The 17,733-nt window shown below is 47.4% G+C and overlaps 1 protein-coding gene across 2 annotated transcripts in view; it reads left to right on the top strand.

Annotated features, from left to right (window-relative positions):
* Nucleotides 1-17,733, top strand: part of PRR14L (proline rich 14 like) — a 451,476-nt gene that overhangs the window by 182,447 nt on the left and 251,296 nt on the right. For both annotated transcript variants that reach the window (XM_078667733.1, XM_078667734.1), the window contains exon 4: nucleotides 9,481-14,788. In XM_078667733.1, the coding sequence (XP_078523859.1) occupies nucleotides 9,481-14,788 (5,308 nt within the window). The remainder of the gene's footprint in view (nucleotides 1-9,480; nucleotides 14,789-17,733) is intronic.

Below are 17,733 nucleotides of genomic sequence, written 5' to 3'. Positions count from 1 at the left end.
CCTCAGTGGGACTTAAATCTTGTCCTGACTTTTCTGCTGTGCGCTCCCTTTGAGCCCCTTCATAACTGTCCCTTACGTCTTCTCACTCTAAAGACTGCCTTCCATGTTGCTATCACCTCTGCCAGAAGATCGAGTGAGCTCCAGGCACTTTCTTCCAAACCTCCTTTCCTTTCTGTTCATCCGGACAAGGTGGTTTTAAGGACCGTCCTTCTTTTTTGCCAAAGGGTGTCCCGCCCTTCCACATTGGGCAGACCATCACTTTGCCCACCTTCTTTCCGCCTCCGCATCCTTCAAGGGAAGAGAAGAGGCTCCACCGTCTGGATCCAAAACATACTCGCATTCTATCTGCAGCATACACATCAATTCCGGGTGGATGATCAGCTTTTTGTTCGTTTCATGGGCGCCAAAAAAGGTCGGGCCGTGCACCAATGGACCATCTCCCGGTGGGTAGTACTGTGCATCAAAGCATGTTAGTCATTGGCTAAGAAGGAGCCTCCTGTGGTGCTGCGTGCCCATTCGACCAGGGCGACTGCAGAAACTACTGCCTTGGGACGTGGCGTTCCCTTGCCCGACATTTGTCAGGCAGCTACGTGGGCCTCGCTGCACACGTTTACTAAGCACTACTGCCCTGACAGTCCGGTCCGGAGAGACGTTTTCCTTGGCCGTTCTGTGCTCCGTGACTTTCTGGTGTAATCTTGTTCGCAGACCCACCACCGGGGTTGGTATTGCTGGGGTATCTATTCTTAGGTAAGGTATCTATCACTAACGTATCTCTTTCAGATGCACAAGTTACTACTTGTCTAACGATATATCTGTAAGAGACATTAGTTAGTGATAGATTCCTTACCGCCACACCCATCCTCCCCGTTCTGCGAACTGATTACTAGGGTTAAGGTCATCCCCTTTTAGGGCCCTAGTTTTCTGCAACACTGGTCAGTATCTTGCATGGCTCCGCGTTTCGGCGTGGAAAGTCGTGTACAGAACTGACGTCCGCGCGCATGTGTGACGCCCAAGTAGTCTTAGTGACGTCATCCCTGTGCTTAGGACGCCAGTGACTGACGCGGAGCCCCACAACGCCACCTACCGGCACGAAGGGGTACTGCTAAGCAAAAAACGTTCCACATCCAGTCTGACGCCTGGGGAATATTCTAAGGTAAGGAATCTATCACTAACTGTCTCTTACAGATATATTGTTACACAAGTAGTAACTTGTGCTTCTGGCCGTGTAGTTCGTGTTGGCCATTGTGCCTTACTGTGCTGACCTCGACCCCAGGAGCTTTTGTTTTCTAATCTGCTTCCTGCTTGCCGCAGTCCTGAAACGCATGACCGTGCTTAGCCCGTTGGCTAACATGTGGTCCCTGCACTCTGAAGCCGGCCGCCTCTGTGCTGCTGCGACGCGAGAGCCTATTTGACCAAATTCTACCCACGGACCTGTAAATACTGTTCGGCCTTTTCAGGACTAAGCGTGGTTCGTCAGTAAAACTGTAAACCAGTACTGAGCTTACAAAACGTATGAACTCCTTTTTGTTTCCCTCAGGAAATGCACCAGCCTAGTGTCTAGGGACACCTGGCTGCGTAAGTGTTGGACTTGGCCCGTCTGGCAGGTCCACCCCTGAAGTTTTGTGCTTATTATATGTGTCCGGGGGATGGTGATTCCCCTCCTGAGTGTGTGTGTGGTGAGAGAGACCTGCCTCCCATAGGAATGCATGGGGGATGTATGTGGCTCTGGTAGCTCCTGATGCGTGGGGCGTGCCGGGCCGTGTTTGGTATGTGTGCGCTCGTGAGGTTGAATGCTACAAGATGATGTATGCGGCATGCGTGTGGCTAGAAGGGAAGGGCCCCTTCTAGACCTTGGTGTGTGTGTGCAGTAGGTGTGCTGGCGTCTGATTGGCTGAAGCCGGCTGGGCCTTCCCCCCACCAAGCTGGCCCCACCCCCCGGGGGTGCGTCCAGTGTCCCTGGCCTGGCCAGCCCCAAGAAATTCCTTATAACCAGTTCCAGCTGGTTCTCTCCCTACCTGCCCCTTTTGGAGACAAAGGGGGCTCCTGTATAAAAGGAGGGTGGGCCCTTTTCTCTCTCTCTTCTTCTTCCTGCCTGGGACCCTGCCAGGGTCGTGCTGCTGCTTGGGCTCAGGGAAGGGCGGGCCTCCCTGGGCCCTGCCCTGCTCCTGAGCTACTGGGGTCCCGGTTTCCCTGCTGAGAACTGATGTGCTCCCCCTGAACCACTGCTGTCCTGGACCCTACCAAGACTCTGCTGATTTCTGCTGCCCTAGCGCCGGGAGGCGCCTTGTTCCCCGTCTCTGGCCGTCCTAGCGCCGCGGGGTGCTTCACTCAGGCTTCCCGCGCTGGGGAGCGCTTCTTTGCTGCCCTAGCGCCTTGAGGCGCTGCCCCTATGCTCCTCGCGCTGGGAGCGTTCAATCTTTCCAGCCGGTGCCACCCGGCATTTGCCCGCTCGTGGGAGGGGGCCCGAGCCCCCCCCCCCCCCAGCGAGTGCCTACCTCGCGTGCCCCTTCATTGAGGCATGATCGAGGGAACCTGAACCCTCGTCAATTTCCCCGAGCTCACCGCCGCCGCCCGGGACCCTTGTGACGTCATCCCCGGGCCGCGCTGGTATTGGGCGCCGGCCCGGGATTCCCCCGTCACGTGGTCCCCCAGGCCGCGCCGTGATTGGCTGCCGGCCCGAGGGAAGGAAGGAGGCCGGTCGATGGAGGGCGTCGAGGCAGGAGCCGCGGGAGCCTACTCCGCGCTCCTGCCCTGCCCCGCGAAGCTGCCGACACCCCCCCCCGGGCTCCCGAGAGTGAGGGAGGGCCCGGGGAGCAACGAGAAGCCTGCGCAGCTGCGGGGACCGGCGGCCCCAGACCGGTGAGTGCTGCGAAGGGGAGGGGCCGTCGGGGCACATTGCCGGTGCCCGGCCCTCCCCTCCAATGATCCTTCTCCTGAGCCCCGAGAGGCTCCCTCATGGCCTGTGGGGCCGCCATTGATGCCGGGGGCCCCGCCTTCCCCCAACGACGACCCTGAGCCCCGAGAGGCTCCCTCATGGCCCGTGGGGCCGCCATTGATGCCGGGTCCCCCGAGGGGGGCCCCGCCTTCCCCCAACGACGACCCTGAGCCCCGGGAGGCTCCCTCATGGCCCGTGGGGCCGCCATTGATGCCGGGTCCCCCGAGGGGGGCCCCGCCTGCCCACACTTGTCTCCCTGAGCCCCGAGAGGCTCCACCACGGGCCCCCTGCCCCTCTGAGCCCCGAGAGGCTCCCCCACGTGCCCCCCTGTTCTCATGAGCCCGCGAGAGGCTCCACCATCGCCCTCCTGTCCCCCCGAGCCTGCAAGGCTACATCCAAGTCCCTCAGCGGCCCAGCACTTCGTGGGCCGCTGCCACGTTTAGGTCTGCCCGGGCCCTTTCAGGCCACTTTGGACACCGAGACTCTAAGGCGCCCCTTCCCCAGGACGGTCATCTGGCCTAGGGGGTGCTACTGCCTAATATCAATGTGATGCTGAGAATTATTATGTGTTGCCCTGCTGATGGGGGCCTCTGTTGTGTTATGTACCTTGCCTCATGTATGTCCATGCTGGTTAGAGTGAGTTCTAGTGCTAGTCCTATGAGACCCCGGGGCGTGACGTATTCTAATGCTAAGCTCCTGGTAATTATGTGTTCTAGTCCTAGTCCGAGGAAGCTCCCAGTGTTATATGTTCTAAATGCCAGTTCCATCAGATGTGTACCACTGGCAGTGGTCCCTTGGCCCTGCCCTGTACCTTTTCCCTGGTAACCCCTGCCGTGCCTTGAGCACCTTGTAAAGTGTATGTTCCTATGTGTCCTGTCTAATACAAAGACTATTTTCATATATACTTAGTGTGGAGTTCCTTTTGTGGGAGGCCTGGGATGTTGCTGTTGGTGGGTGCGTGCGCAAATGATTCACACATGTCCTCCGAGATAGGCCTGACTGCCCGCGCCGCGTTACCTAGAGGGCGAGCAGGGGTCGACTTTATATAGGAGTGGCGGTCTCTGACTGGCCGTGGCGCAAGCCCTGGCCGGCCGGGGGTCCCATTTCCTACAGTAAGACAAGTAACCGAAAAGTAATTCTAAACCGAATTGTGAATTATAAAGTAATCCTTTTTGTAAACCAATCATTGCATACAGATTGTATTTAAACTGCATATGCGTGCAAAGTATTTTTATACTTTCTTGTTCCAGGTCTGGCTTGGTTCTAGAAAATAAATATAACTAAATAATATTTTTACACAAAACAAACTGGTCAGAGTGAGTGTTTCCAATCATGCCTTACCTGAGTGTCTACAATAAATGCTTAGCACTACCCTCTGATAAGGCCTTAGTGCACGCCCACACTACCACAAAGAGAGAGTATGGTACTATCTACTTTAACCTCTGCCTTCCTTTGGGGATCCACTGGACTCTGTGCACACTATACCTTAGTTTGGTATAGTATATACAGTGCCAGTTTCCTACACTGCCCATACACAGGCATAACCTGCTATTAAACTTATTTGACATGGGGTGATTGATTAGCGGTGTTAGTGGGAATCACAATTCGAGGAAACATGGAAGCCGTTGCTTGATTTGTCAAGGGGTTGCTGAATATCCTATCCCCCTCTGATGTTGGAGGCTATTGAGTTGTTCCTCTGTGTGCTATTAAATGAGTGGTGAGGTGCCGATGATGCTAATTTAGATGCAGCTGTTTTATGCACTGTGAAATCATGCTCTCTTTTCTATTTCCTAGAAAGATCCTGAGTGTTTCTGAGGAAGGGGGTAGGGAAGAGTGAAGGGTCAGTTAAGTGAGCCCTATTGATGGTTCTGTTAAAATACTGGATGTAAAGTTATGCACAGTGCTCTCTCTGTGTTACCGTTTTGCTGTTTCTTTACTGTAAAATCAATAACAATTTGCTGCACAAAAAATCTATTGGATAGAAACTTCTAGTTGTAGAGTCCTTACCTTAGAATTATCTCCAGGCGTAAGACTGGATCCAGAAAATGTTCATGAGTAGTACCGCTGTGCGCCATTAGGTGGCATTAAAGTGACATGCGCAATGCCTATGTAGGTGCCACCCCAGCACAATGGCGTACTTTCTTTTCTTTCCTCGCCTGTCAGTGCAGATCCGGAGAGCGCTACCCCTTAGTCGAATTGTGGCTAATTGTTTTCAACTTTGTCGGGTCCTTTTGAGGTTTTCCTCTGGAATGGCAGGGATGTTCTCCTGGAAGCCCGGCATCAAGCCCTGCGGCACCTGTCACCGCTCGATGTCAGTGTCGAGCACGACCATGATCCGAAAGCCTCCTCCGATTGCCAGACCATAAACTCGAATGCCTGAGGGAGCGATACCTCAACCGCCTGACGGCCTGATGTTCGATGATCTAGAACTCTGAAGCGGTTGCGGAGTCGAGATCCTTGTTGCACTCGAAGTTGCCAGGTCATTCTGTTAAGTCTCACAAGAGAAAATCGAAGAGATCTTTGACTTCTCTTTGTCCTTCGCCTGATGAGGAAGCATCGAAATTCGAGGCCTGGCTCTGTGGTTGAGCTAGCTCCTGGGCAGTCTCCGCACCTTTGCAATATGAGGCCATGCACCTCATATTTGGGCTGTCCGTTCCCTCTGGCACACCTTGGAGCCCTACGGGGTAAGGAGGGACCCCTATTGGATCCACACCAGCGTCTCCAGCATCAGTCGGACCCTTCTGATTCACAGATGGAACCAGATCATTGCCAATCGCGCTACCTCTGTTTTCCCCAGCGCCGATCCAGATGCCCACACTTACTGCGCCTCCATCCCCATTCTGATCCCGGACACAGAGCTGGGTAGGCGTTGTCTGACACCGATCTTCGCCATCGACTGGAGCCATGCCTTTCAGGCCAGAGCCTGAGTCCTATTCTTATGGGCTAGACCTCAGGAAGAAGAGTGAGGGGGTCACTGGACCCTGAAGAATACCACCATTATGACCCTAACATGGACTGATGTGAGGATTTGGCAGACACCAGCGGACTGGATACCTCTCCACATACTTTTGAGACCACCCCTCTACCCATGCCACCTGCTTGCAACATTCTGACAGAGGACCATCTTTCTAGGTTACGTTAGAAAGTGACGGCTCTCTTGGCCAAGGAGTACAAAAGATGTTGCTGATGCCAGAAATGGTTGCTATACTGCTATTATCTGGTGCCCAAGAAGGACGGAGGCCTTTGTCCTATCCTAGACCTGTGCCCTTTCAATTTCTTCCTCAAGAAGAAGTTCAAAATGCTCACGCTCGCTCATGTCTTATCTGCCCTGGACCCAAGAGGCTGGATACATTTGGAATTGACCGACCCTTATTTCCACATTCCCGTCCTGCCTGTCCACAGGGGTTACCTGCGGTTCACGCTGGGTCACGAGCACTTTCAGTTCGCTGTGCTCCCTTATGGCCTCACCAGCGCCCCTCTGGTGTTCAAACGTGGCAAACTCACATCTGACTCCCTCTCAGATACTCCCTTTCATTGGAGCTTTTGTGGACACTGCAGTTTTGTGCTTATCCTCCCAAATAGCGAGGCCTGGTTATTCGGACTATGATACCAATGTTTCAGATTCTCTCCTGGATTTCGCTGGGACTGACTCAGGCTCATTTTGGGAACTGCACAAGATCTGCAGTGGTGGTTAAAGAACCATGTTTGTGTCTGTGGCAAACCCCTCTTCCTTCCCCAACCAGATTGAGCAGCAACAGTTGATAGCCTTTGACCTTCCGCCCGAAGTCTGCGATGTCGTCCTGGCAGCGAGGCATCCCTCCACCACCAAAATGCTATACTCCTGCGGTTGAAACAAGTTTGTGGCATGCTGTGCAGAAAAGCAGATTTATCCCGTTTCTGCTCCTCTTTCTCAGGTGCTTCTCTTTATTCTTTCCCTTGCCCAGCAGGGCTCTGCTCTGGGCACCTTAATGGGTTATCTTTCTGCTATTTCATCCTTTTTGCGGTTGCCTGACCAGCCATCCCTCTTCAAATCCCCTATTGAACATAGGTTCTTGAAAGGTTTACAACATATGTTTCCGCGTTCTCACTTTATCGTGCATCAGTGGGACCTTAATCGCGTTCTGATGTTCCTGATGTGCGTTCACATTGAGCCCTAGCACACTTGTCCTCTCAGGCTCCTTACCATCAAGGCGGCCTACCTGGTGGTAATAACATCTGGCCGGAGGGTCAGTGAGCTTCAGACTTTGTCATCCAAGCCTCCTTACCTGAAAATCCACGCAGACAGGCTGGTTCTACAAACTAGAACTTCATTCCCTTTCGTGTAGGCCAGTCCATCACTCTGCCTACTTATATGCTCCGCCACCTTCTTTCTAAGGAAGACGAGTGCTTTCACCACCTGGACCCAAAAAGAGCGTTGTCGTTCTACCTTGACCGCACAAGAGTTTCAGGTGGACTTTTTGTGGGGTACATCGGAGCGAAGAAGTGAAAGACTGTGCAGAAGCAGATGATACCCCGATGGACCATGCTCTGCATTAAAATCTGCTATGCAATGGCCAAGAAGTAACCCCTTGAGGGTTTGCATGCTCGTTCTACCATAGCCAATGCTGTAACCACTTCGTTAGCATGCTGAGCCTGAACTTCTGCAGCAACGTGTGCTTCATTGCACATGTTCACAAAACACTATTGCCTGGACAGTCAGGTCCGTCGGGACTGGCACTTTGTACAGTCCTGCAGGATTTTTTTGTGTGAAATTGTTTCGCAAACCCCCTTTCGAGGAGGTATTGCATAGGTATCTATTCTAAGACAAGGAATCTGCGGCTGGAAGTCTCTATAAGATGGACAAGTTGCTTATCTCTGGTAACGCCTTATTGGGTAGAGACTCTAGCCGCAGATTCCTTACCGACCCACCCATCATCCCTGCTCTGCGAACAGCTTTCTAGGACAGGTCTTTTCCCTTTTCAGGGCCCTAGTTTTCCACACAAGTGGTCATTTCTCTTTGTGGATCCGTGCTCCTGTTGGAAAGTCGAGAAAGTTAACTAACTTCCGCTCGCTGGGGTGGCACCTACATAGGTGCCATGCACGTCACTTCGGGTGTGGATGACACCGACATTGCTCCACTGAGTCTATTAATGCCACCCATCAACGTGCGGGGGTACAGCTCACGAAAAGTTGCCGGGTCCAGTCTGACACCTGCCGATAATTCTAAGGTAAGGACTCTGTGGCTTGATAGTCTCTACCAGGTGAGACGTTACCATAGGTAAGCAACTTTTCCTACTACTTGTATAACCAAAGATGATTTATTGGCATTATTAGATATGTCACTTTAACAACGGTAGATGGGGTGCTGCAACATGAGTATTTGATCTCTAAAGTAAAGTTTCAGCAGAACTGCCATTCTGAGTTCTGCTTTATGTGCCTTATTCTTATTAATGTTAAAGCAGATGATAAAATCTCTGTGTAACGTTAGCGAGTATCCCATAAAATAAATGAACATGTAGGTGGTTCTACTTGTATAGCATAAACATATCTAAAGAGCAAAGGCTGGTGTACAATTCAAGTTAGTTTGCAAGTAAAGCAATTCAAGCCTTTTACTAAACTAGCGTTCAAGGTAAAGCAATTGTCCAGTTGCTAGTCTATCTTTCCTTTGAATATTTTTTCATGTACTAAAGCTGAATGATTTTTTTTAAGTTAGAACAAAATGAACAGTAGGAGTGCATATATTTACACGTCTGCAGATGTGGAATTATCTTCTGCTACAGTGTCCACAATAATTATTTCCCCTACAGTATTTTTCTGTACTTACCTAACCACGAACAAGATTTGTCTTGAAATGAATGGCCACCAGTCACCAATAGATATCGAATACAGGATGAAACTCAGTATATGACTTATTTTTTTTAATGGGGTTGTTTCGTTTTTTACAGTTACAATACATAGACTTAACTTGGCACCCCCGCTTCCAACAGAATGCAATGCATGAATAAAGCAAGAAAAATGTAAACATTTAAAAAACGAAAAACCCAAATGACCCTTAAAAGCTCAAACACCAGAGTTACATTGCTTATTATTTTCAAGATGTAGACTTTGAAATGGCCCTTAAATCTCAGAAGTAAAATATTCATCCTAACCGTGCTGTGAACACTCAAGGTAATATAGGTCATTTGATATTTGTATAGAATATTATTTATTAACCTTTTAAACAAGAGCCAGCCCTGAAGTCATTTTGTCCTGCAATCTGCAGATCACACTCGCACATCTCACAGCAATGACTTGTTAATCCCCAGCCTTACATTGTCTACTGTACTGAGGAATCCTGCTTTTCATTAATTGCCTAGATGCACATTGTCTTTCTAATTAGCTACATTGCTGGTCTGACTGTGCAGTGCTTTTGATTCCCGACAGTGTGTATCCACTAAAAGGTGGACTTGATAGATATTGTAACCCAGTGTGAACACCCAGGAGAATCACTGTGAGTGCCTTCATCTGGTATGGGGGTGTGGATCTGCTCTATACTTTCTAATTAATCTATTTCTTTGTTTAAATAGGTAAAACCCAAGAAAATGCTATGTGTCCCAGTCCACGTAAAGAATCACCAGTCATGGAGCCTTCTGCGACGAGGACGTCAAGCAAAACGGTGCACAGCGAGCAAATGATTAAACCTCTTTCAGCCGACAGCAGTGAATGCATGGAGAAATGCCAGCCTCTGACCAGTTGTGAGCTTTCTCATGTTGGCACCTTTGTTTTCACAGAGCCTTTAACCACTTTGAATAAGGAACCATCAAAAGAGGTTACACGCACAGATACTGAATGTACAACAGCAACAGTCTCTCTTGTGCCATCAGCCCAAGATGTTTACAATACTACAAACCAAGAGGACAGTGAGTCTCTTTTAAAGGAGGTAGATAAAGTTAGTGGCTTTGTACTTCACAACAGTTCTGCTGATTCTGACAATGTTGTAGAGTCACCCTCTAATTGCAGTGTTGCATTTTCCAACATAATTTGTGGCATAACGACCAAGAAAGATAGTGCAGAGTGTTTTACCTGTGACCAGGAAGCTGAGGTGCCACAATCCACAGGAAAGGATGACTGTTTTAAAAAAGCAGACCGAACTCCTGCAATTGTATACAAAGTTGCTCAAAAGCATGCAGTACAAGGGAACTTTGGGGAAGAGCAGTTGTTACATGAGAGGTTAAGTGCCTGCAGTTTACGAAGTGAAGATGGAGACATCAACTCAGCTGACCGATGTAGTGATACTGCAGGCAGTGAAAGTGCAGTCTGCAAAAGCCCTCTGATGCACTGTGGAAGCAGCAATAGTTTGCCTTTCAACTCATCCCTTTTCTCTGTGTCTGTTTCTGTCACCTCCACTGAAGAATTCTCCAAGGGACTGGAACATACATCAGTCTTTGGGGAAAAACAGAAAACTATCTGTTCGCAAGGGCTTGCTTGTGATGCAGATCCAGAGAAGTCAAGTCAGACGGAAATCACACCAACAGTTCTTAGTGAAATCACTATAGTTTCCTCTTCAACAGTTAAGGAAGGAGTTTCTCAAGAAGGGTTATTGGAAGTCCCATGCATTTACCCAGCAGGGTGCAGTCCATCTTCTTCTGCTCATGGGAAAAATGAACATTCCAAGGAGAGCTTCAGCTGCTGCAAGACTTCTGTCAAGGAGGCAGAAAATGAGATGCCTCCCTCTTGCAGTGCCTATGTAGTATTTGCACCTCAAGTCAAGTGTTCCGACATGGAAAGCCATCATGATAGCGCCAGGGAGCTTTCATTTATTGGCACTCAGTTGCCTGCAGACAGCGTTGGGTCATGGGGCAACCAAACTAATTCTGTGTCCATCTCCAGGAATGTGACTACTGTAACCTGTGGGATGGAGATAACGGAGTCCAACCACTCATGCCACAAGCAGAATGTCTGCAGCTCTTCTAAAAATCTCTGGAGCTTTGGCGATGAACATAGTGACAGGAGTAAGAACTCTAATCCGAGCCAAGCTCCAGTTTTGAAATCTGGAGTGGCAGAGGTGCCAAACATTGAAAGTAAAACTGTACGCGCAACCTGCCTCAGCGGCCCAGACTTGACAAGTCTCAGTTCACTAAATGATGTAGCACACATCTCATCCAGTAGTGGCAGCTTCGAAGGCAAGCAGGTTGGCAGTCTGGCATCAGATGGAGAATTCTATGATTTAAGAGAAAAGGCAGTTGAAAATGTAGGACTGGATATTAATCCTCAAAAGGAAGTTAATCTGCCTAAGTCCATTGGTTATGGACACCACATATCCACTGCTTGCACAGAGATGACAGACTCGTTCAATACTTTAGCTTTGTTGAGCAGATCAGAAGACCTTGCTTGCACAGAGTATAGACCCCAAGGACATAGCACTGCTTTGTGCATTTCAGAAGCAGCAGCTGAGGGAGTGACCCGTCAGGGCCATTGCCTACAAACAGCAACTGAATGTTCAAAAGAGGATGCCTTGTATCTCAGCAAGTGCAACACATCTTCACATATCATGTGTGCCTTGCAGTTAGATAAACCTGGTGCCAAGATAACTAAAAATACTCTTGCAAACGACAGCAGGTTTGGACATGTAGATGGTGCTGTGGACAATATGAATGCAAGACCAAATTGCAGTCTTCCTCGGCATTCTGAACTCCCCATATCCAAAGCAGATATACCTGGGCAAGAAGACATTGCGATGTGCAATAAAAGCAGCTGTGACTTGAAGTCCTCAGAGCTTAGTCTGCTGAATCCCTCTGTGACATACATGGAATCTGACGTTTTGGTTAGTGGGAGCCCTTTGGACGTTCCCCCCACACTGGGGCTCTCTGATCTTAAATGTATTGATTCAGCTGCTATTGAATGTAGCAAGATTTCAGTTTGTCTAGTACAATCTCTCAATTTAAATAGCAGCGTGGCCCTCATGCCTCCATCAGGTGAAAGTCAGAGGGTTGCTGCAGAGCTTGTAAAAAACAAAACGGAGCCTATGGAGGAACAACTCATCACCTGCATAGCACATCAAAGACCAAAGTCCAATGAAAGCGATCTCCCAGTGCTTTCAGAGAAGATGACTGCCACAAATGAAAGACTATCTCAGGAACATAAGAGAGGAGATTGTGTTACAAAGCTTCACCTGAATAAACAGTGTTTTACTCATGCCGATTCAATTGATATTGCAGATCTAAAGGTTTCTGTTTCAGGCTTGCCTAAAGAACAAGGAGCATATGAAAATATAAGAAATGCGCACTGTCTACTCAGCAATCCATGCCACAGTTCATTGAGCCGAGGCACTAGAAAAAAGATTAAAGCAGTTGGTGTAGATGCTCGTGAAAAGGGTCTTGAATACCATCTGATGGCAACTAGTTCTAAAAACTCTTCAAAGACGGGCAGACCGCATTACCATTCTGAAATAGACTTTTCAACTGATCAGAGCCGTCATTGTGCACCTTCTACACTATTGGAAGCCCATGTTCAGGTAGATAGTACTCCCATAGCAAACTTAAAAATGTCTTGCAAGCAATTTTCAACAGAACAGGCCTTATTTCATGGAACCTTTAGGTATGATTTTCCTGAAGACATGCTTACTGAACCTGACCTTAATCTGGACACTGTGGTTGAACCCATATTGCAGCGTGACCGAGATTGCCAAACAGAGTCTGTGCAGGCTAACCACACAACAAACACTAAAGAATTTTCCTTTGCCTTGCTACAAGGTGGTTTACTGCAAGATAACTGCCAAAGTGACCCATCCAAACTTGAACTGTGCAAAAATCTTCCACCTTCATCTAACAGCATGGAAGATGTTGAACTTTTTTCAGCAAGTACTACTGCCCAGTTGCCCTGTGACAAGTTTGAGACCAAGGCCATACATTGCAATGTAACTCCGCAGGGCCAAACACAGGATTTCCCTCTAGACCAAATTACTTCTGTCAAGGGTAATGGTGCGTCCACTGAAATTACATTGTGCAAGCCTTGCCTAACGACCTCACACACTCAGAAAAATTGCAATCTCCCAGCTAAGTCCTTGCTGGGAGTTGAATGTCATCCTGGACCCCAACAGAACTCTCAGGTCGGTCACTTAGCAGAAGTATCCATGGAAAAGGAATGCAAAGTGCCTTTCAAGCGAAAAAGAGTATGGAAAGGTAATAGCAAATGTGCATCAGAATCTATGGCCCCTTCTGTTTTGGATGGCAGATTAAACACAGGGGTTTCCACTGGTTTTGAGATGGAGCGTTTAAAGCAGACCACAAGCTGCAAAAGCGAGTCTGCCTCAATGAAAACAGTGGCATTTTCTACAGGATCTCAGAAAACCAACAGCTTTTTAAAGCAAGACTCTGTTACCAGGAGTGAGGTAAAGAACCCAGTCGTCTCCCACAGTCTTGCATGTAAGACTGTACTGCAAGAAATCAAAAGGCCAAAGCTTTCCTCATGTCGATCTGGCACTCTGGCTTCCCCTTTTGGCGCCGCCTCTTTGTCAGGAAATACCAACAAATGCATCTTAAGCTGCTCTAGCATTCCTCCCAAGAGTGCACCTTGTCTCCCCGTCCATCAAGAAGCACTAGAATCTAATACTATGGTTACATGTACCGATCTTTTTAGTGCCTTTGAGGGGAAGTTAAAACCCATCCATTTATCCATGCAAAAGAAGCAACCAGATCGAAAGTGTAAAATTATTCCTCCCCAGGTTCATTTGAGGACCATGAGGAAAATGAAGCCCCGAAAAAGCCTTTCCTGCTTAAAGCTGTCCCATGAGTCTTCTATCCAACAAGAACATACACTCCTCAACTTGTCAAGCACTTCAACCACTGTACTAACTTCAAATGCCAGCTGCAAGAGGTCAACGGCCCTCGTGCCAAAGCAAAGACGATTTAATTGTCATTTTATGAACTGCTTGTCCACCAAAGAGGCAGCAGTGCTTGACAGGTTGTCCATCATGGCAAACAAGTTGCTGCTTCCATCTTTTAGCAGCTGTACAGCAAAGTCTTCTCTTTCTTCTTCATCGAACAGTTTAATGCTTCCAGACAATTGTAATCTGCTGCGATCCAATAGACTTCTGGAGATTTTTTCATGCATCAATATGAGGATGGACTCCCAGTGCAGCAGTAGTTGGTCCTCTGCTTTTTCCAAAGATGGTCCAACACCCTTCATGAACCAGCCTATAGCACTTTATCCTGGAGAGTCCTCAAAAGTACATTGTACAAACTTACTCAAAGATGGATCTCCCATGTCCTTTGGTACCCCATCATTCCCCATGGCCTTCCATGTAAAGCTGGATTCCTCTCATTTACTAGATTTTGATAGACATCCTTACACGCACAACACCCCTGGCAGATGGGAGTCATATAACCTTTCAGGGCAGCCTTCAGAATGGACACTTTCACTCTTTCTATCGCAGTGTTCTTCAGCAGCCGAAGCCTCTGGTGTCTTCAGGGAAGACTTTACTCACAGGTGCGAACTAAAGCCCAGTGCATTTAGTCTGCGGTCTGTGGAGTCCACAAATACGACCCATGAACGAGGGCGAAGTTCGCTGAGCAGAAGCCAGACAGTTTGCTCCATGCATGGCCTTCACACTGTTTTAGCACTTTCTTCTCCTGGATGCTACCGTTTCTGGACAAGGAGGAGAAACCTGGGCAGCAGAATACCCACAGTACAGAGACTGTTCATGACTCAGTTCACACAGGGCTTGAAGGGGATAAGATCTCAGGCCTCATTAGCACATGAACCCTTCTCGTCCCTTCCATATTCGTTGGGTAGGGTCCTGGCTACGTGGAGCAGGCATGGTGTGTCCACCACTCCCTCAATGTTCACCAGTGCTCACTTTAATACCTGGCAGCCACCGATGGATATTGAAATCAGGTAAAATTGTTTATCTTACATGTATTGTTTTGCTGATATCATTTGTGAAAATATATATATATTTTTCATTTTGTTTATACATCCCTTCTACTGAAGTGTTTAAAAAATAAACCCTGTACTTAAAAAATGTTTATATCAAATGTAAGGTTGTGTTTTCAGCAAGAAACAACATCCTTTTGTCATCAAGCCAGTTGTCATCATCCTGGGAAAGCCCATCCCCTCCACTTCTATGAGACAATGAAGAAATCATTACATGTAATGGGGCAGCCCTGTGTCCCTCAGACCCTGGGTATAGTAGATGCATGCTACAATTGCTTTGTTGGGTTTTGCAATGGCTTTGTAACAATAATAATTGACATACAATTTCATCAGACAAATATGAATCAAAGAAACACCACACAATATACTTATACCAACATATATGTATTATGTGAACTTCTTGCCATAAAAATGGCTGCTATACAATCAAATTCATAAAAAAAAATTGAGAAGACGTTTTTAGACAAACCAAGAACATTTTTTGTGACATAAATAGTGACCGACATGTGCAACATGAATCTCATTTCACAACAACATAAAAGGCTTCACGAAAATCACGGTGTTCCGTCTTTTTTAGATTTCAATGTAGTTCAACTCCCACCCTATATTAGCTTCATGGTTGTTTTAGATAGGGGGAGTGAATCAAGAAGTACTGCTATTTCACGCCTTGTGTGGTGTTTCTCAGGTCGGTCACTTAGAAGTTTTTGTCCTATGAAATTGTATACAAATCACAAAGAAGAAATCCGCATTCTGTGTACAGCTGAAAATATGACTTTGGAAACCTATGAATTGTTTGAATTTCAATGTGGTCTGAGGCTGTAGAAACTTTCATCAGTAAATAATTTTGTGGGCAGATTTTGGACATCTATGTCCAGTAATCTGGTGGCTGCTGCCAACTGCACCTGCCATGGAGAGCCAACCTCTTCGAAGATCGTTTTAATTTGCCTTTTCAATGACAATACTGGGGCTTGCTGAGTTCTAATATAGTATTTTAATAGATTGCCTGAGCAAGTAATGTCCGGACAAGTGAGACCCAGCTCCATCCTTACTCTTGCTCTCCTGGCCTGTTGAGGGAGAGTTAGAACCTTTTTATATGCCAGAATTTGAAGGTTCATGCGGAACTTATTAAAGGCACCGGGAAAAACTAGATGCCCATAGTTGAGAGAGGGCACTAATGTTACCTTGAGAACTTTCAGGATAGGTTCTGCAGTTGGACTGTAAAGTCGCTGGTTAAGGCTTTTTAAAGAAAAAATGATGCCAGTCCCTTAACTTCTCAGGTGTTTCAGGTGGGCTGTAGGTTTAGCCCCTTCCGAAAGGCAGAAGCCCAAATAATTGTAGTTTATGCTTGTTTTGATTTGCAGAGCTCCAAGTCGCCAGTATGCGGTCTTCTTTCGTTGGTATTTCCCAAAGCTAAGTATCCTAGTTTTCTCCTGATTCACCAGGAGTTTTTTAATTTTATTTTATCCATGCAGAGCATTTAGAGCCTTCTGTAAGCCGGTTCACATGTGATCCATTATTACAATGTCATCCGCATCCTGGAGTATTTGAAGCCGTACATTCCCCAGTCTTGGAGGTAGTAGACTAGCCCCCTCCAGGGCTTTCCACAGGTCTGCTGTGTACAGATTAAAAAGTATAGGGACAAGTACGCACCCTTGTTTTAAACCATTATTGGTTGGGACCTTGGCGGTAACTGATGTTTGGCTGATTTTAATACGGACCCAGGTCCCCTGATATAGAGAGATTATAGCATTTAGCAGCTGTTGGGGAATTCCCCAAGAATGCGTTTTTTCCCACAGCTTCCCTCGATCAACCCGATCAAAAGCTGCACTATAGTCCACAAAACAGCAGAAAAGGGGTAACTGTGATGGCTGGGTCACGCAGTGTGACAAATGGCCCAGTACTAGGATATTGTCTATGGTTGAACTTTGGGACCTAAATCCTGATTGAAAAAGGGGAAGGATGTTAGCATATGTTGCCCAGGCTTCTAGTTCTTTCAAGAGTATTCTGGCATATGCTTTCGCTTCAACATCTAATAAAGCAATAAGCCAGTAATTTTCAGGTTGCGTACTGTCCCCTTTTTTATAAATAGGAAAAAGAATTGAACGCCTCCACAACGATGGAATGGTAGAAGTGGCGAAGACATGCTTAAAGAGTGGTGTTAACTGTTCTGCCCAGAATCCATGCGAAGCTTTGAACACTGATGCGAGGACTCCATTGGGTCCTGGAGAGCCATCTGTCCTAATTTTTTTAATCAGGGTGGTTACCTCGGCCACAGTGATGTTGGGGATTTTAACGACTTTATCTATTATTGGAGATAATTGATGAGGATAGGTTTGAATAATATTCTGATGGGTTGAGTACAGCTGCATTGCATGTCTAACCCACTCCAAGGCTGCCACTCCGTTTGCTTTTGTCTGACCGGTGTTAGTGTGTTGCTTAATGTACCTCCAAAGTTAAATATGCTCCAAAGTTGAATATGTCCCCTTTCTTTAAGGAAGGTAAATATTTTCAGCCATTCTGCCTCGATTTTCTTGGATCGTATCTCCCTAACTTTCTTTCTGTGTTCTGCACGGAGAGCTGTTATTTCTTGAGTTTGGGGATTTTTGATTCTTTTTCTCCTTGCCTTCAAGGCCCTTAAAAGACTGCGCTTTGTGAGAATTAGGTCTCTATTTGATTAGTTGAGGGGGGCCCTGGGAGTGGGTATCCTACACTTGGGTACCTCCAGTTTGTCTCTACTAGGAGTGCTCTCCAGTGCTCCTAGGGGAGATTATGCTGATGACTATGGATTTTGAATCTTTATAATTTACCCACTCCAGGAGTTTTGGACCAAGATTGGTAGTCCATTTTATTCTTCTGAGGAATTCGTAGCATTCTTCGCCAGTTTAAACCCCCAGTGCTTCCAATTG

The sequence above is a fragment of the Lissotriton helveticus genome, chromosome 11 (genome assembly GCF_964261635.1).
Source record: "Lissotriton helveticus chromosome 11, aLisHel1.1, whole genome shotgun sequence".
NCBI lineage: Eukaryota > Metazoa > Chordata > Amphibia > Caudata > Salamandridae > Lissotriton > Lissotriton helveticus.
Note: the sequence above shows the minus strand (reverse complement) of the source record. Positions and strands in the feature narration are given on the sequence as shown.